The sequence below is a fragment of the Vulpes vulpes genome, unplaced genomic scaffold, assembly GCF_048418805.1.
Source record: "Vulpes vulpes isolate BD-2025 unplaced genomic scaffold, VulVul3 u000000899, whole genome shotgun sequence".
Lineage (NCBI taxonomy): Eukaryota > Metazoa > Chordata > Mammalia > Carnivora > Canidae > Vulpes > Vulpes vulpes.
Window position 1 is genome coordinate 4,509,076 of NW_027325780.1, and position 20,507 is coordinate 4,529,582.

The 20,507-nt window shown below is 41.1% G+C and overlaps 1 protein-coding gene and 1 non-coding gene across 2 annotated transcripts in view; both read left to right on the forward strand.

The window, feature by feature from the left end:
- Positions 1-16,708, forward strand: part of PPEF2 (protein phosphatase with EF-hand domain 2) — a 28,556-nt gene extending 11,848 nt beyond the window's left edge. The window contains exons 10-16 of the mRNA XM_025992972.2: positions 2,749-3,129; positions 4,838-5,023; positions 6,509-6,651; positions 11,667-11,773; positions 12,439-12,602; positions 13,321-13,408; positions 15,990-16,708. Of these exons, the coding sequence (XP_025848757.2) occupies positions 2,749-3,129; positions 4,838-5,023; positions 6,509-6,651; positions 11,667-11,773; positions 12,439-12,602; positions 13,321-13,408; positions 15,990-16,243 (1,323 nt within the window). The 3' untranslated portion in view covers positions 16,244-16,708. The remainder of the gene's footprint in view (positions 1-2,748; positions 3,130-4,837; positions 5,024-6,508; positions 6,652-11,666; positions 11,774-12,438; positions 12,603-13,320; positions 13,409-15,989) is intronic.
- A 3,010-nt stretch (positions 16,709-19,718) lies between these two features.
- LOC112915634 (U1 spliceosomal RNA) lies at positions 19,719-19,879 on the forward strand. The gene has a single exon (XR_003234121.1). It is a non-coding gene; the product is annotated as a U1 spliceosomal RNA (small nuclear RNA).
- The last annotated feature ends 628 nt before the right edge of the window (positions 19,880-20,507 follow it).

Below are 20,507 nucleotides of genomic sequence, written 5' to 3' on the forward strand. Positions count from 1 at the left end.
CCTAGGTGTTGTGAGGATTAAATGAAAATACATATGCACATGCTTTACAAAATTTGTACTCAACAAGTAGAAATCGTATTAACTGCATTTGGCTGAAGTGACAGAAAACTTCAATAACAATGGTTTATGATTATTCCTTCCTTCTGTAAATAAACACAGGAAGCAAGCAGTCCAGGGCTGGTAGGGTAACACCACAAAGTCACCAGGGACCCAGTTTCCTGCTGTCTTGTTGCTCCCCCAGGCTGCATCATGGCCCAGCATGGCTACTTGGGTTCCAGCCATCATGACCACATTCTAGCAGCATAAATTAGAAAGTAGAAGAAAGGCATGTTTCTTCCCTTTAAGGACATTAAGTTGTACACAAAGTTTTTGTTCATGTTTCTGTTCGAAATTTTATCATTTGTTAACATTTAGGCTGAAAGGCAGGTTGGAGAGTGTATTCTTCATTCCAGGTGGTATCTATAAGAATCTGGGTTTCTATTTCCAAGGAAGAAGTGTAGATAGATGTTAGACAGAAGTGTAGATAGATGCCACATTCTGTCTTGATCTGTTTTTGTTACTCCCCAAATTTCCATGCATCCTGGTTCCCACATAGCGAGCCATGCCCATCCCTCCTCAATGGAGTCAGCACTCAGGTCTCATCCAATAATTGCATTCAGTCCAAGGTTTCTGGATTCAAATCCTACCTATCAAGGTCTGGCGATGGCCCCTTGTGTTCTGGTGACTGAAAGACCAGTTATGTGTCCCTGTACCCACAAACTGAGTGTTGGAAGGGGAAAAGGATAACCCCTTGGCAGAGGCGGGAGAGGGGGCACCTGCAACATTTTCAACAGCTTCCTTCAAAAATCTTCATTATAAATTCCCTCTCTGCTTTTCCATAATCTCAACCCTTTCATGTTCTTAACAGAGGAGGAGGGGCTCACGGGACCTAAAACTAGCTCTAAGTATTTCCTTTGTCAATTCTGCACAATGTCCAGCACCTCATTTTTTTTTAATTCAAATATTCTGTTCTGCTGCATCTATGTCTGGAGGTAGAGACAACAAGTCACAATAAAGCAGATGATCTCATGGGAGGAATCACATTTCATGTATACAGGAGAAGTAGGAACTTTGGGAAAGAATGCTAAAGAACAGTTTATTTTCTGTAGCTTAGCAAAAAGCCAACCTCCCAATAGTTGGTTTGCAAAGCTCTGGGGAGGGGAGATGTAGCCATCTGTACAGAGTCCAGGGATCACTTGGGAGAGAAACACAAAAGTAGGAGCTCTGGAGTCAGATATCTGGATACAGTCCTGGTAACGTTTTAGTACCTCTGTGTCTCAGGTGTCTCGTCTGTACTATAAGTGAGGATGCTATCTCACAGGGGTGTGAGCACTAATCAATGAATTCATGTAAAACCATAAATGAGGATGCAGTCTTATAGCGGTGACCTGAGGGTCAATCAATGAATTCATGCTAAGTGCCCAGCGTAGCACTATTTAGAAAGGGCTCAATACATAGTAACACTGTCATTCTCCTTAAAAATCAAAATTAGAGATGCCTTTTGGGGGCAGATAAATAACATCCTTGAAATAAAGTTACCAGAGGGTGGAAAGGGGTGGGACTGATAGTCTGACACTCAATCTGAGTTGCAGCAAGGAGAGAAGGAGGAGGTTATGACTCCATTCACATTTGATGGCCTTTTACTCTCTATGCCCAGGGCTAAGCTGCCTAGGAAGTCATTAGTGCTTGTCCAAAGTTAGAGAACACCTCTGTTCTGTTGTATTCAATCTGGATTCCTCTTAAAATATTGTTCAGGTTCTGCTGACCCTCTCTGAGTGTCCTTTGTCCTTGCCCTAGGCTAGTCCACCCGAGGACATGGCTTTCTTGGATCACAGTCCTTATATCTATTTGCAGAAAGTTCTCATTCTTTGATTACGTGTTTGCACTGAGTTCCCGTTGTGAGCCAGACCTCTGTCATTGATAGCCTGACAATGTGTCCCTCGGTTTCCACTGTGGCACTCAGGCACACCAGGAATGGTTGCTGGATGCCACAGCTCTGCTCTGTGGCCTTATTTTCTCTCTTTCCCATGATCAGAATTCTTCCAGCTTGTGACTACACTGTCAGCCGGGTCCCAGTACCATGATGACTCTGAGTCGGTGACAGGGACCATACCCAGTCTCTTTGGCAAAAAAGAGTCTCTTTCCAATTAGATCCAGGCTGAAAAGAGGTGCTCCCCTCCACTCCCTGCCTTCCTCAACAGGTAAGATAGCACTTCCTATAAGATGCCACAAAGTGCTGCCTCTCCCACAGCAAAGCATCAGGTGTTTCCTATCCCAACATTTCAACTGCAAGCTGCATTTCTTCTCCTTTGTTTTAATACCTGGTTGTATAGCAGGAAAGTCCATACAGACTTACCTTCCCGAGAGGTTCCCTTTCCCGTCCTTGTCTAAAACTCACCAGGTTCCTAGAGGAAACAGTGGCCTAGCTTAGTATCTCTCGAATTATCTGTGGTGGAAGATCAGGTTTTATAAATTTCCAGTTTGTCACAGATCAGTACTTTTATAAAAAATACAATATATATGAAGGAAAGGAAAAAATGAAATGCAACCCAAAAACAGATCATGTCCTTGAATATCACAGCAGTTACCAAACTGCTCTGACGGTTTCTAGAGGCATCCTCCAGAGCCCAGGTGCTCGCCTTGGAGGGGCTACTCAGGAAACCAACTCCGGTGTCAGCCCAGCATCTGTATCTTCTCCGGACTTTTTAGATCGTTTCCACCCTGCGGTGCAAAACGAGAAAGCAGAAGGGGAAGCAGGCTGCGAAAGAGAAGGCCGCGACAAGCCACACAGAGAGACCCGCCCCGTGGTTTCTGCCCCACAGCTGCTCTCTGCCCACTTGGCCCCTCCACCTGGGCTCCCCCGGGGGGCACCGAACCAGCCGCTCCTCCAGCATCCCCTGCAGCCGTCCAGTCGAGGCCCTAGAGCTGGCCCCGCGTGGACAGAGCTCTGTGGCCCTGGGGCTAGACGGGTGCCGGCAGCAGGCAGGCCTCCCCAAGAGCTGGGCCGGAGGGGAGCCCCCGCTCTTCACGCCAGAAGCAGGCTCAGAAGCCGAGGAGCCCCTGCAGCCCACTCAGGAGGAGTGGAAGCAGGTGAGTTGTGGCCCCGTGCTGCTCCCTGCGATGTGGCTGTCTTCCGGAGAGGATTTTGAAGACTAAAGGGAATCTCTTCCCTCTGTAAATTCAGGGTATTTTTTCCACCTCTCCCCCTGGGGCTAGAACACCCCAGAAGGATATTAGTATTTGCCTCAGAACTCAAATACTTTAGAGTTTTATAGAGGATGGGGAGCTGTGGCAGGTGGGCAATCACCCACTTAGTGACCTAGCCTCATTGGGTAGGAAGGTAAGCCGTGAGTTACTGGATGCTATTACCTGATGTTTTGTTTTTAATGTATCAGAAAGATGGCTCCTGTAGTTCAAGGTCCAGTGGGTTAGGTCAGCAGCTTCCGGGACCTCTGTTCCCAGGCAACTAAAGGCTTCTCCAGAATCTTCAGAACTGTGTCACATAGTCACCCTTCGCTGTAAGGGAGACTGGGAAAGCAAGTGTTTAGCTAGGCATGCTGCCACCCCAAACACCTCATCAGAGTTCTCTTCCCAAGAAGGAAAAAGGAGAATGAATTCAGAGTAGGCACTCCCAGTGTTCACCTAAATATGCCCCTGGCTGCCAAATGGAGGGCACATTTCACCCAGGCAAGAGTGGGGTGGTAGGACTTGTAATCCACATGGGAGATCCATGTGGGAAGCGTGTGCCAGGGGTGTTAGTGGCACTAAGTGAACTTGCTGGTATTCAACCATTTGTCACCTGTAAGAGTGGCAGTTTTTTTATGGTTCATCCAATAAAGAAAGGAGAGAATTCAGAATTATGTAAGAGCTAAAATTGGCAGAACTTGCAGGTTAATTGGATGGAGGGTGGTGAGAAAGAGGAGTCACAGCTGACCCCGAGGCTGGAAACCTCAGAGAGCTAGATGGTGAGTTTACATTACATTCTCGCTGAGCTGTCTGTCAATTTGGGCTCCAACATCAACTTAAAATGGAAATTCTAAAATAAATGCAAGTCTCTCCTTTTGCAAAATGTGACTCATTAATAATGTTCTGATGTTTACAAGTCAAATGCATTTTTCCCCCTTAAAAGTACATTTAGAAAGTACTGGGTGTCAACAACCAAAATACACCCAAATATTTCATGTAAGTTGTGTATAAGACTAGCCATCAGTGTTTCCTGAGTAGTAACCAAAGGGTAGAACCTGAATTGCTAGAAAAATTATTCAGCTCTTCTGCAAATTCTTTTTAAAATGCTGAAATTACTTTAAGAGATTAAGCATTTGATTGCACCTTCCCAGGACTACTCCTGGGCCTTGTGAATGCTGCATGAGAGATCACATTGCCAGTCCCAGGACTTCTGCCTTCTTTCTGGGGCACATGTCCAGGAGCCCAGAGAATTGGGCTAACTGAAGATTACTGGCTCTGATCAAAGCTCCTACCAAAGCAGCTCCCTTTTTATCTGGTTTATATGTGGGGCCTTCGCATAAGATTTATTTCCTAGAAAGTGGCTTGTCAAACAATATGCACATACACATGCTCCTCCTGTGAGTAAGAGAAAGTTCTAGAACCCGAGAGGTTCAAATATGAGCATCTATCAAATATTGATCACAGGGAAAACGATTCACTTATTTCCGTCCAAATATTTGTAGCCTCTTCTTCTTCCTCTCCTCCTCTGCCTTTTACTCCTCCGCTTTTCATAGGAATGACTCTGAATCTCTCTCTAGAGTTTAGGAAAGAAAGCATCTCTTGGTCTTTCCAGGTGGTCGATATACTGTGGAGCGATCCCATGGCCCAGGAGGGCTGCAAAGCCAATACTGTTCGAGGAGGAGGCTGTTATTTTGGACCTAATGTAACAGAACAGTTGCTACAGAAATACAACCTGCAGTTCCTGATCCGCTCCCACGAGTGCAAGCCTGAAGGCTACGAGTTCTGCCACAGACGCAAGGTGGGCACGGTGTCTGTGGTGCCCGGGAGCGGTCCACCGTCACCCCCAGGTCGGGACAAGCGCAGGCTCTTGGTTGCCCACAGCCAGCCGTGGCTTGTGTGTGTTACCCACTCTCTCCAGGTGGCTCGGTCCTTCTCCTTGACTTTCATAGCCTCTTTAAACCTCAGAATTTGCTGCCACCACACAGCATGTACCCCGAGAGAACAAAAAGGCAGATACTGTCCCATCTCGCGGACAGAAATACATGGCTTAGTGTTTTCCCAGCCACATCTCCATTCTTTAAGTCACATTGCTTGCTGCCACATGTTTCAAACAACACTGCAGGGTGACAGGATTTCTGCACTGTGCCCCAGACAGGGATTCAGGATTGTTTGTCATCTCAGGAACATGTTTAATATCCTAACTGATCTTTGGGCATCTTAATCCTACAATGTTTGCCTAGCCCAGTGCCACTAGGATGAGAGCGGTCCCGCGGAAACCAACTCTACAGGAGAATAACAGGTTTCCATGTGGGGGGAAAAAAGTGAGATGAACTAATCTAAGAAGTGTTTGGTTAATTCAAGTTTCTCTACTGTGGGACTTCTGAGAACTTTTAGTTTCCTATATCCCTTATAAATCTCCAAGAAGAGATGCAGTGTCTACCATTTCCCAATGTACTAACAATGGAAACCTTCACAGGGCATCGTAGGAGGCAGAGTATTCCATGGGAAACTGCTTTGAGGCCTCATACCAGCTCTGATTACTGGTTTGCCAATTGTTTTTTTTTTTTTTCTTTTTAAGATTTTTATTTATTTATTCATGAGAGACACAGAGTGGCAAAGAGGCAGAGACATAGGCAGAGGGAGAAACAGGCCCCATGCAGGGAGCCCGATGTGGGATCAGGCCCTGGGCAGAAGACGGCGCTAAACCGCTGAGCCACCTGAGCTGTCCCCGGCTTGCCAATTGTAATGGCCTTCCCAAGTTATTGGATCCTGCTTGCCTCTCAGTTGATCCAAATGAAATGTTTTCTCTGACCCCTACTATTGTACTTGAGATGAAACTATGAAGAAAGCATGTTGTGGATGTCCCATCAGAATTCAAGCTGTTATTACTTGAGCTCCTGCCTTACTAGAACTGATGACTTTAAAAAATTGAAAAGATCTGGGACATCTGGGTGGCTCAGTGGTTGAGTACCTGCCTTCGGCTCAGGGCGTGATTCTGGGTCCTGGGACCAAGTCCTACATCGGGCTTCCTGCCTGGAGCCTGCTTCTCCTCCCTGTGCCTATGTCTCTACGTCTATCTCTGTGTCTCTTGTGAATAAATAAAGAAAATCTTATAAATCAATCAATCAATCCATAGGTGAGGCCAAGGAATAGCCTCTGAAATTGAGCAATGCCTGAAATTGGGTTGGGCCCTATCAGATTGATGGTGAAAAGTTTTTCAGTGAACCTGAATGCCTTTATCTCTCTGTTTTTTTTTTTTCTCTCTCTCTCTGTTTTGATTTAGGTGTTAACAATCTTTTCTGCCTCCAACTACTATGAAGTTGGCAGTAACAGAGGGGCCTATGTCAAACTGGGACCGGCCCTGACCCCATACATCGTGCAGTATCAAGCTAACAAGGAGACTCACAGGCTGACTATGAGGCAAAGGCAAGACTTTTTAATGAATGATTTTCAGAAAAACAGAATTATGGTGCTTGTAGAAATGTCAAGCATCATGATATTTATCCAAATTCTAAGTGAGAATTCAAAATATATGGGGCACCTGGGTGGCTCAACTGGGTAAGCACCCCACTCTTGATCTCAGCTCAGGTCTTGCTCTCAGATTTGTGAGTTCAGGCCCTACACTGGGCTCCACATTGGGCATGGAGCCTACCTATAACAACAACAGTGACGACAACAACAAAATTTAGCTATGTCAGCAGTGAGGTCCACATAGACATAGCAAGGGCCTCTTCCTTGTCCTCCATATACTTTAAGACCTGTACCTTTGCGTCATTAATGAGAGCAACAAATTTGCTTCCTGCAGAACTTATTTTCAATGGATGTGTCTTGGGTAAAGTCCATATACCAGGCCACTAAGTCTTTCCAGGGTCACTCTTCTGTTTTCTCCTTTCCTTAAAGGGCTTGTGTTACCCTATAAGCCACAGACAAAGGTTTTTTGCTTTCTAGGCATTTGACAGATGGGTTTCAGTCAACGCATTTGCTGGCCGTCTTCTTCCCAGGAAGGAAGCATATAATAGTACTTAAATGGCTTCTGTTGGGATTATTCTAAGTTCTAACCTTGGCTGAGGACTCACCACCCACTAAGTGCTATTATAAAGAATTTATATGTATGTCTCACAATGAACTTATAAAATACATATGAATTTCACTTTTATGGTGGAGATCAGTAAGGAACAGAGGTTCATACTCATACAGCTAATACCCAATGAAGGTAAGCCTTAACCCAGGCAGTCTTATTTCAGAAATCACACACATAACAGATGTGCAGTACTGCTTCCCACCAAGAAGATGGTCCCAGAGTATATAAGCTGCTAACAGATATAGTGTTAGTACTACTGAACAAGCTTCTTTAATTATCAAGTGAACTAATTAGAAATCAAAACAAAGTTAACATAAACCCAGTGGAAGAGAACACTTTAATGTTTAGCATCTGCTTTGTGTGAGTGCTATGAAAGTGCATTATTTTAAATCACTCAAGTTATTAAATATCAAGAGTTAGGTTGGGAGGCAAGATGGCAGAAGAGTAGGCTCCTCAACTCACCTGGTCCCACAAACTTACCTAGATAACTTTCAAATCATCCTGAACACCTACGAATTCGACCTGAGATGTAAAGAGAAAACAGCCAGAAAGCTAAAAGAGAAGGGTTTTGCTTCTAACAAGGTAGGAAGGCAGAAAAAAAAATTTTTTAATGAATAAAGTGGGGAGGGGAACCATGACAAGCTGGGCGAAAGCAGAGCCATGAAAGCCTCTGTGGCAGGAAAGCCCAGCCCTGGACAAGTGGGAACTTTAAAAATCCACATCTGAGTGTTCCCTGACTGAAAAGTGTTTAGCAGGGAAATAGGGCAGAATTGCGGAGAGTGGGGCGGGGGCGGGGGGCATTGAAGCCTCAAGATTCCCAGAGACACAATAAGAGTAGGGGTGCCTGGATACTCAAAATGGATGAAAGATCTAAATGTGAGACAAGAATCCATCAAAATCCTGGAGGAGAACCCAAGCAACACCCTTTTTGAACTTGACCACAGCAACTTCTTGCAAGATACACCTATGAAGGCAAGGGAAACAAAAGCAAAAATGAATTATTGGGACTTAATCAATATAAAAAGCTCCTGCAAAGCAAAAGAAACAGTCAACAAAACTCAAAGACAACCTACAGAATGGGAGAAGATATTTGCAAATGACCTACCAGATAAAGGGCTAGTTTCCAGGATCTATAAAGAACTTACTAAACTCAACAGCAAAGAAACAAACAATCCAATCATAAGATGGGCAAAAAACATGAACAGAAATTTCACAAAAGAAGACCTACACATGGCCAACAAGCACATGAGAAAATGCTCCACATCACCTGCCATCAGGGAAATGCAAATCAAAACCACAATGAGATACCACCTCACACCAGCGAGAATGGGGAAAATTAACAAGACGAGAAACAACAAATGTTGGAGAGGCTCTTGCACTGTTGATGGGAATGTGAACTGGTACAGCCACTCTGGAAAACTGTGTGGAGGGTCCTCAAAGAGTTAAAAATAGAGCTACCCTACAACCCAGCAACTGCACTGCTGGGGATTTACCCCAAAGATACAAATGCAGTGAAACGTCGGGACACCTGCACCCCAATGTTTATAGTAGCAATGTCCACAATAGCCAAACTGTGGAAGGAGCCTCGACATCCTTCGGCAGATGAATGGATAAAGAAGATGTGGTCTATATATACAATGGAATATTACTCAGCCATTAGAAAGGACGAATACCCACCATTTGCTTCAATGTGGATGGAACTGGCGGGTATTATGCTGAGTGAAGTAAGTCAATTGGTTGAAGTAAGTCATATGGTTTCACTTATACAGGGAATATAAGAAATAGTGAAGGGGATTATAGGGGATAGGAGATAGGAGGGGAACTGAATGGAAAAAATTAGGGAGACAAACCATGGGAGACTCCTAACTCTGGAAAACGAACAAGGGGTAGTGGAAGGGGAGGTGAGTGGGGGGTTGGGGTAACTGCGTGATGGGCACTGAGGAGGGCACTGGATAGGATGAGCACTGGGTGTTATACTATATGTTGCCAAATTGAATTTAAATTAAGAAAGTGAAAAAATCAAGAGTTATTAAACACTCAAGTTATTAAAAAATCAAGGCCAGCATCACTCAAGAAGTTTCATATGAAAATTTAAACTCATTAAGTGATAGTCAAACCTACTGTGCAGGCACATCATCAGGGGAGCTTTACAAAAACTCAGCCGCCCTACCCTCACCACAGCCCCACCAAAGTAGTATCTCCAGGGGTAGGCCCCAGGGAATTGGAATGGCTGATTCCATAGGATTTAGGTGTTGTCACTGCAAAAGAAGTCACTGTAGGGAATCCTATAGAGCATATGTTTTAATAACATAATTAAAGAGCTCTTTGAAATCTTCATCAATTGTATTAAAGCAAGGAAACATCACCTAATTCACCTAGAAGTCACTCGTCCAACAACTTCAACTTCCTGGAGCGCAGTGGAGAACTTAGAAGTAAGGGGGAAATGTCTCTGACTATTGTTATTGATGGTTCAATGCCCGTAAACTCAAAATCTTGTGTTTTTCTTCAAAGAGCTCTCATTCAGCATCCATTCACTTTTGGTTCACATCAATGCCTCACAATAATAGTTTAGCCTGCCTGGAGTCCACCTGTTAAGATTGATTGCTGGCACCACCTGGTATTAGCTATGTGACCTTGGATTAGTTACTTTGTAATGGGCATAGTAATCAGACCTTCCTCAGTGGGTGTTGGAGGAAAGAAACAATCCATGCAGAACTCTGCATTTAGTTAATGTTCACTATTTGCTGCTTGCCATAGAAACAGAGAGCCTCGTACATCTAGCCAGCTCCCAAAAGTGTTACCATACTATATCCTGTCATGATAATGATGGAGGACTGCAATTTGACAGAAGATAGTTTGAATGTTTTGCCAGACCAATGGTTTATAAACTTTTGGGGGGAGGAGAGGGAGTCCCATACTTCTTTTTTTTTTAAGATTTTTAAAAATTTTTTTATTATTTTATTTATTTATTATTTTTATTATTTATTTATTATTTATTATTATTTATTATTTATTTATTTATTTTATATATAATATATAATATATTATATATAATTTATATATAATTATTTTATTAATAATTTATATATTGTTATTATTATTTATTATTTATTTATTATTTTATTATTCTATTTATTTAGTATTATTATTTTTAAGATTTTATTTATTTATTTATTCATGAGAGACACAGAGAGAGAGAGAGAGGCAGAGACACAGGCAGAGGGAGAAGCAGGTTCCGTGTAGGGCACCCGATATGGGACTTGATCCCGGGTCTCCAGGATCAGGCCTGGGCTGCAGGCAGCGCTAAACCACTGCACCACCAGGGCTGCCTTATTTATTTATTTATTTATTTATTTATTTATTTATTTATTTATTTAAATTGCAAGGAAGATTTTCATCAAACATGATTAAAACTGTGTGTGTGTGCACATGCACATGTGTAACTGTTGGCACTTGAAAACATAGGTTATCTGGTCCTCATTTATAGAATGGCTGGCTCTTCAGTGAGGCAAGACAAAGTATATATTTACCTTTATCTCTTTTTTTCTTTACCTTTCTCTCTTTTTATCTTTTTATTAATTCAACTATACATATTTCCTGAACACTTACTTTGGATCTAATGCCTGTTCCCGGCATTACTCTTTTGATCCAGTAAGAATGAGAAAATTAAATTAGAGCTATTTTATTATTCATACTCTTGTCTTGTGCCTATTTAACATAATAAATTACAAGGAAAGCATATGAGTATGATAACAGAGACCATTTACTGAGTGCTTTCCAGGTGCTGGGGTTTCTTCTAAGTACTTTATATGAATTTACTTTTTTAATCTTTACAATAATCCTATGAGGTAAGTACCATTTTTCTTTTCTTTTCTTTTTTCTTTTCTTTTCTTTTCTTTTCTTCTTTTCTTTTCTTTCCTTTCCTTTCTTTTCTTTTTCCTTTCCTTTCCTTTCTCTTTCTTTCTTTCTTTCTTTCTTTCTTTCTTTTTTTCTTTCTTTCTTTTTTTTTTGTAGGTACCATTTTTATCCCTCTTTTGTAGATGGGGAAATTGAGGTGCAGTACAGTAAGATAACTTTACTGCAAAGGTGGTCTCTCTCCAGATCTTTTGCTGTAACCACTGTCCTGCACTATGATGGAGAGCAGCAGGTCCTGTTTGTGCCCAGCAGGGAGAAGTGGAAATGCCAAGGGGAGAAATAAGAGATGGAGCTCTTCCTTCAAAAACTGAGCCCTTTCCCTCCTTCCCAAACTGAGCTCCAGGGAGGCTGAGGCATTAGGAAAGAGAGAAGTATGGTAAGAAAAACAAATCCATGCCTATTTTCTCTGTGTTAAATTTTTAAATTTTTTCATCTCCTGTCCCAGGATTAGCAGAGTAGAGGAGTCAGCTCTGAGATCTCTGCGGGAAAAGTTATTTGCTTCTTCTTTGGATCTTCTTGGTGAATTTAAGAAGCATGATGCAGATAAAACTGGTGAGACCAAGGAAGTAAAATATTCTTAGAAGAAAGCTGGCCAAAAAAAAATCTGTGTTGCAGAAGTTATCAAATCAGTATTTGTTGAACTAATGGCCAAAGGACACCTTTGACTACTTTCTTTATTGTATTCAATTTAATGTTCCAGTTATCTTTTCTAAATTTTAAAATTACAAGCTTTTAACAGAATATGAACTTAGCAAAATATAGATGGGGAGATGGTAAAAAGAAATGGAGTCAAAAGGAGGGTGACAAGGCCAGAACTAAGCAAAAAGCAATAGGTGGGGGAGGTTACAAGAAATTTTCCAAGATTAGTAAAAGATTAGTGACTTGGCTTCTTGTTTAATGTGTACATTTCTATTCTGTGTTCTATTATCAAAGCTAGAAATGCTGTCTTTGCTCAACTCAATGGAATGTCTAATAGACATTGACCACATATAGCCCTATTAGAAAGTAGCAGTAACAATTTAATTGGGCATCCTGTATTTTATCTTGCAATCCTGGTTTCCAGCAAAGTCTACCTTGACTAACAAATATAGTGACAGTGCCCATTATTTTTATTACCTACAGAGAGCAAGAAGTATGCCAGGATAAAAACGTCTGCACTATTGGGCAGGACACTAGACCTATAGGTGACAGGTCAACAAACTTTCTCTTTCCTGTAGGTTTAATAACTCTTAGTGCCTGGGCAGAAGCTGTGGAGTCTGTGCTGCATCTAGGACTGCCGTGGCGGATGCTGAAGCCACAGCTGGTGAACAGTTCAACAGATAACACATTGGAGTACAAGTCCTGGCTGGAGGACTTGGCCAAAGAACAACTGAGCCGTGAGGTAATGGTGAGAAATTGGTGGATGAAGGCATATTGTGGACCATGAATCTCCCTATGGAGAACTTTGAATCAGGAACAAATATTGAGAACCCAAAAAAGAAGATGGACGAGAAAATGGAACTATTTGAGTTGAGTTTCTATATGTCAGGTTTTGTGTTAAGTGACCCATATGTTGCCTCAATTTATCTTCAAAATACCCACCCCACAAGTATAGTATTCTCAGCACCATTATACCTATGAGGACACTGCTCACAGAGCTTCTGAGTTGTAGACCTGGGATTCAAACTCAGGGCTGTCTGATTTCCCTGGCATCATACTGCTCCCCCCCCCCCTCCAAAAAAAAAAAAAAGGATTTATTCAATAAATGCTTACTGAATGTGTAATGTATATGAGCCTTGAGCTAGGTACTTTTTAAAATAGCTTTATTTCAGTATGGTTCACATACCATACAATTCATCCATTCAAACTGTACAATTCAGTGGTTTTTCATATATTCACAGATATGTGCAACCATTATGAGGGTCAATTTTAGAACATTTTCATCATAGACTAGGTACTTCTTAAACCCTTAGATTATTTGGTAGGCTGAGGGGGTTGGTGACAAAATATCTTCAGGCTGTTTCAATAGTATCTTATTGTCAGGGTTGATTGTTTGTTAATTATATATTAGAACAAGTCTAAACATGAGATATAGAAAGAAAACGTCTTTTCTTTTGCAGAACATACAGTCAAGTTTGCTGGAAACATTGTATCGAAACCGATCCAACCTAGAGGCCATTTTTAGGATCATAGATAGTGATCGTTCAGGTAAAGACACTCATTATCCTATCCCTCCTGACACAGAGTACGAACTTTACCTCCCACCTTTCAGTCTCTTTCCTGGTTATTTAGCTCTCTACTCAAGCACCTTAGGACCAAAATAAATAATGGTTATGCTTATAAATGGCAGAACTGGAAAAGTACTTGGGCAAGATGAACAATCCAGGTAGAGGGGTAGAGCAGAGAAGAAAGAAGACAAACCTTATGAGAACTTCTCATAGGAAAAACAGCTATTAGAAGATGTACCTAGAGAAGAAAGGCTTTTTAACAATCTCACTCCTAAAGAATTCTTTCTAAAGTTCTTATTCTGGGGGATCCCTGGGTGGCGCAGTGGTTTAGCGCCTGCCTTTGGCCCAGGGCGCGATCCGGGAGACCCGGGATCGAGTCCCACGTCGGGCTCCCGGTGCATGGAGCCTGCTTCTCCCTCTGCCTGTGTCTCTGCCTCTTTCTCTCTCTGTGACTATCATAAGTAAATACAAAATTAAAAAAAATAAAGTTCTTATTCTGGAATCATTACAGATTCACAGGATATTACCAGAAAATGTACAGAAAAGTCTTGTATACTCTCATCCTGTTCCCCCAGTGGTCAAAAGGCCTTTTTCAATATTATTACTCTCTTTCCACCTATTTTTAGGTATAATTCACACACCGTGTAATTTACCCATTTAAAATGTTCACTGATTCTTAGTATATTCATGAGGTTGTGTGACCATCACCATCTAATTATAGAATATTTCATCACCCTAAAAAGAAACCCACACCCATTAGCAGTCACTCTCCATCCCTGTCCCTTCTCCACCAGTCCCTGCCAACCATTAATCTCCTTTCTGTCTCTATGGATTTGCTTATACTGCACATTTCATATAAATGGAATCATACAATATTATGGCCTTTGGTGTCTGGCTTCTTTTACTTTACATAATGTTTTCATCCATGTTGTAGTGTATATTGGTTCTTTATTCCTCTTCATAGCTGGCTAATATTCCATTGTATGGATATAGCACATTTTGTTTGTCCATTTATCAGTTGATAGACATTTAGATTGTTTGCACTTTTTGGCTGTTATTCACAATGACGCTGTGAACATTAGTGTACAACCTTTTATGCAAACATATGGTTTTTTATTCTCTTGGATGTATTCCTAGAAGTGCAAGTGCTGAATCATATCATAAAACTATGTTTTACTTTTTTGAGGAGCTGCCAAATTGTTTTCTACGGTGGCTATACCATTTTACATTCCCATTAACAAGGTTTGAGGGCTCCAGTTTCTCCATATCCTCACCAACGCTTACTACCTGCCCCCTTTATAGCCATCATTCTGGGTGTGCAGTATCTCATGGTTTTGATTTGCATTCCCTTAATAAGCAATGATATTGAGCATATTTTCATGTGCTTATTGGAATTTTTATGTATTCTCTGGAGAAATGTCTATTCAAATCCTTTACTCATCTTTTAATTGAGTTATTCATTTCTTTGTTGTTATGAGAGTTTTTATATATTCTGGATACCATGCCATGATCAGATATATGATACGAAAATAATTTCTTCAACTTTATAGATTGTCTTTTCACTTTCTTGGTAGTTTCCTTTGATGCACAAAATTTTTTTAAAGATTTTATTTATTTATTCATGAGAGAGAGAGAGAGAGGGAGAGAGAGAGAGAAAGGCAGAGGGAGCAGCAGGCTCCATGCAGGTAGCCCAGCATGGGACTCGATCCCAGGACTCTAGGATCACATCCTGGGCTGAAGGCAGGTGCTAAACCACTGAGCCACCCAGGGATCCCTGATGCACAAAATTTTTTAATTAAAAAAGTCCAATTTATCTTTTTCCATTTGTTATTTGTGCTTTTGGTGTCATATCTAAAAAATCATGATGTAATCCAAGATCACAAAAGTTTACATCTATGTTTTCTTCCAAGAGTTTTACAATTTTAGCTCTTCCCATTAGGTCTTTGATTCATTTTGAGTCAATTTTTGTTGGTAGTGCAAGGTAGGGGATTTAGCTTCACTCTTTTACATGAGGATATCCAGTTGTCCACTACCATTTATTGAAAAAACAGTTCTTTCTCCATTTAATGGTCTTGGAATCCTTGTAAAAAAAAAAAAAAAAGTCAATTGACCTTAGATGTATGGGTCCAAAGGCTTTTTATAAGCAAAATAAATTATATGTTTGGGATGGGTTATGGTTTCTCAGCAATGACACTATTGACATGTTGGCCTGAATAATTCTTTGTTTGGGGGTCTATCCTGTGTATTGTAGGATATTTAGTAGCTTCCCTGGCATTTACCTATTAGATACCAGTAACACTTACCCTACCAAGTCATGACCATCAAAAATGTCTCCAGACCTTGGCAAACGTCCCCAGTGGAAAGGAAGCAGAATTGTTCTCAGTTGAGAACCATTGGTGATCCATTAGTTTTGTGCCATTCCCTTGGGAGTTTAAACTAGATACAAGGCCTTGAGTATCTTTGTTCAACAGTAAGGAGCAGGTGTCCCTGCAAGAATGTCAGAGGAAATGAACATTGAAAACTAGACTGACTCACTGAAATAACTTCCTCTCTCTGGTAAGGGTTCATCTCACTGGATGAGTTCAGGCAGACTTGGAAGCTGTTCAGCTCTCATATGAACATTGACATCACAGATGACTGCATCTGTGACCTTGCCCGGAGCATTGACTTCAACAGGGATGGCCACATCGACATCAATGAGTTCCTGGAGGCTTTCCGCATTGTGGAGCAATCCTCCACAGAGGGTGATACTTCAGACTGCCCCCAAGCCACAAACACAGATAACAGTGGCTGCAGCAAACCAAGCAAACACTAAGAACAGCCTGGTGTCCATCACCTATGGTGCCTCATAACCAATATTCAGCTTGTCCCTGGAATAGCCCCCTTATTCTCCATAGATTTATGGAATTTTATGCTGAGAAATTGCCTACCAGTGTGCATCATAATCAGCTCTATGTGTGTGTGCATGTGTGTATTTAAATATATAGGTACCCCATCCCCATCTCAGAAGTTTCACAGGGTAAAACCCACCTATAAATATTTTAAATCTTCAAGTCTACCCCAGTTAAGAACCACTGATAATTTAATCCCCTCTTTGTTTTCATTTTATACTTTTTAATTATTATTTTTAAAATGTCTTATTGATAAAGGAAAGTTATGAAAAATTGTGCAATTCCATGACAAACATGGATTCTTTTCACTATTTACCTTTTCTTGTTATAGTTTTTATATAATTATATGTTCTGCTTTTTTAAAAAATAAATTCACATCAATTTATAAATACTTTTCTGTGTTGCTACATAGTCCTCATGATTATTAGTTTAATGGCTGCATAATTTTCTTTCAGATGGATGCACTATAATTTATGCAGCCATTCTCCAGTTGTTAAACATGTGCATTGTTTTTGGTTTTTCATTATTATAAATAACACTACAGTTAATAACTTCATGCATATAGCTTGTTTTACAAAGTCTTTTGAATTATACATTTTCTTAAAATTAAATCCCAGGAATGGATTACTTTGTCAAAGAATATCATATGAGTCTATAAGAAGATTTACTATAAGGAATTGGTTCACATGATTATGGAGGCTGAGAAATCCCAAGCCCTGCAGTCACCAATCTGGAGACCCAGGAGAGCTGATGGTGGTGTGGTCCCAGTCCAAGTCTGAAGGCCTAAGTACCAGGAGGGCCAATGGTTTAAGTACTAGTCTGAGCCTGAATCCAAAGGCTGGAGAAGACAGATGTCTCAGCTCAAAGAAAGTCATGCAAAGAGAGAGAATTCTTTTTTATTCTGTCGAGGTCTACAGTGAATAGGATGTAGCCACCACATTAGGGAGGGCAATCTGCTTTACTCAGTCTATGAATTCAAATGTACCTCATCAGGTATACTCAGAAATAAAATTTAACCAAAAATCTGGGAATCCCATGGTCAGGTTGACACAAGTGTGAATATTTTAATGGCAACTTGCTTTTTAGGACTGAGCATACTCATAAACTCACAAGCTCTGAGTGTGATCATTTGTAATTTTTGCTAAAGGCAAATGATGGTATGTCCATGCTATTTTAATCTACATTTTTGAATTAGTGTCTCTGTACTTCATTTTATTTTTAAAGTAAGGAAGTTGAGGTCCTGGAACTAGCTGGATAAATGATCTGGTTAATGACACAGCCAGGGCTAGACCCCATGTTCCTGCTCCATTCAGCGTTCTTTCCAGTTTTTCCAGGACTAGATCATCTGTTTGGTTTGACAATGAGGAAGCCCTGGTTCTCCTGACCTTTCTCTTATGTGGCAAACAGTCTCTAAAGTAACCCCTGCCCTCAATGATTTCCGACCTGCTAGTATTCATGACTTTGTGTGATACCTCTCTGTAAATGCTGGCAGGACCTGTGACTTGCTCCTAACCAACAGAATATGGCAAAGGTTATGGGTGTTAATCCTGTGATTACATTACATTATATAAAATCTTTTGCTAGTAGACTGGAGCAAAAGATTCTCCTAGCTGGCTTGATGAAGCAACAGGCTACGTTGAAGGAACCCACATGCCAAAGTACTTTGGGTGGCTTGTAGGATCTACAGATGGTTCCAAGTGGTGGCTACAAAAAGCCAGTGTCTCAAATCATCCAGCTATAAGGAAACAAATTTTGCAGACAAACTGATTTAGCTTGGAAGCAGATTCTTCCAGATATAATTGAGCCTCCAGTTGGAAATGCAGCATGGCCAACTCCTTGATGGCAGGCATATGAGACCTTGAGTTGAGGATGCAGGGATGTTCAGATCCCTGACCCACAAAAAACTGATAATAAATTGTGTTGTTCTAAGCCATTAAATTTGTAGTCATTTTTTTCTTATTCTGCTATTCTAGAAAAGTCTGTGTTTCCATTGGTGAGTACAATCCAGAGAAGAGCTAAGATATTATGACGCATGTGTTTATCTTGCCTGAATTAGTAACTAAGAGATCAAATATACTAGCAAATTCATGTGTTTTTTTAAATATTTTATTTATTTGTGTGTGTGAGAGAGAGAGAGAGAGAGAGAGAGAGGGAGAGGGAGAGAGCACTCCAGCAGGGATGGGGGCCAGAGGGAGAGGGAGAGAAGCAGTCTCTCTGCAGAGCAGAGAGCTTGATGAGGGGCTCCATCCCAGGACCCTGAGATCCCTACCTGAGCTGAAGGCAGATGCTTAGCCGACTGAATCACCCAGGCACCCCTGTTTTGAGATCTTTGACATGTCTTCAATTTGTGTTTGGGGGGCTTTGTGTGGTTTATTAAACAATTACTCTTGCTGCTGGACATAGAACACACATGCAGATACAGTTACTGTTCCATAGATCTTTAACAATCACTGCTTTAAATGTGAGCATTTCTTTCTGTAGAACTCAAACCTTCTTTTATCTGTATTTTAATTTTTTAAAGATTTTATTTATTTATTCATGAGAGACACAGAGAGAGAGAGAGAGAGGCAGAGACACAGGCAGAGGGAGAAGCAGGCTCCCTGCAGGGAGCCCAATGTGGGACCTGACCCCAGAACCCCAGGATTACACCCCGAGCGGAAGGCAGATGCCCAACTGCTGAGCCACTCAGGTGTCCCTCTGTGTTTTAGTTTTAAAACAAAGGAAGAAAGTTCTCAATCTCTGGGTTACTCTTGTGGATTATAAGGGACTTTAGATACTAAGGACAACCTAAAAACCACTCCCTGGCAGGTGTCTGCTGGAATGCCCCAGGAAGTCACCACTCTTAGAGGCTGCTATTTTGGGAGAGAGGTATGTGTTAAGAGTTTTTCATGTGCCAAATATCCACTTGGTATGAGGACCTGAGGTAAGAAGATTTGGACTTCAGTTCTTGGCTGTGGTATCTGGGAGATCATCTGCCAGACTCCCCATAATCCAGCTCTTTAGGTGGCAGGGAGTAGCTCTAATATCTACACAGGTGTGTTGAGATTCTGGGGGCAAATTAACACAAAAACAGAAGCAGAATTATCTTGACATAACTCTCATCTTAGTCTTAAATGATATGGATCTGAACCTCTTTATTACTGACTGATTATACACCGTTTAATTTTTTTCTCCCCAAAGAAGATAATGTTAGGCATGCATTTCTTTTTGCAAACAGATTAGATTCACTAATATATTTCATTTTACCTTAAACAGTTCAAATGTACTCACTTGAGGTTTTTTTCTTTCTTTTTCACAAAATTTATTTTTCTGGTATCTCATGTTTGTGGCAAATGATATTGGTTTTTCAATTACAATACTGTAATTGAGGTTATCTTTTCTTTTAAAATAAAAGTATCCATACTTACTTGGTAGGGGAGATACTGTGATCATGAAGGTGGTTTTCCCAGGACAAGTTTATCCATGGCCCTCTGATGTGCTTTCTCTGAAATTTCCCCTAGTATGGGAAACTCGACTACATAATTTGTGGTAATGAGGGACTGCATTCATACTCTTCCATAAAAAAAAAAATAGATAAAATAAAAGTGTCCAATGTTTGAGAAACATTGGCCTTACAGATAAAATCTAAACTCTATGATCTTGCCTGTGCCCACCTCTGCAGTCTCAAATCTGAGCTGCTTCTCAAACCCTTTCTAGCCACTTGGATCTTCCCAAAGTCCCCCAATTATACTCTATCTTTCACAGAGTGTTTCCTGGATCCCACATGGCCTGTGCCCCATTGGCCTACCCTCATTCTTCAAGACCTGGCTCAAATACCTTCTCCTCTATGAAGGTTTCCAGTGACCAATCCACTCCTCAATTGCTTCTCTACAGCACGAGCTTGCCTTGGGTTCCTTCCAGTAGAGTCTGAATCACACACTCAAGACAGTGATTGACTTATACACTAGCCTCCACTGGCTCCTTAATAACACAGGGCAGGTTTCATATCCTATTCACCACTGTGTCTCTAAACTGGCCAGGCACATACTAGGCACTCCATAAATATCATTTGAGTTAGTGAATATTAATAAAGGCCAAAAATATCCTTGTTTCTGAATTGGAATCCACCACCAGCTGACAAATTCAGCATGAACTATCTCTAAGAAGATTAAGGATCAGAAAAAAAAAGGATTATACTGAACTCAGACT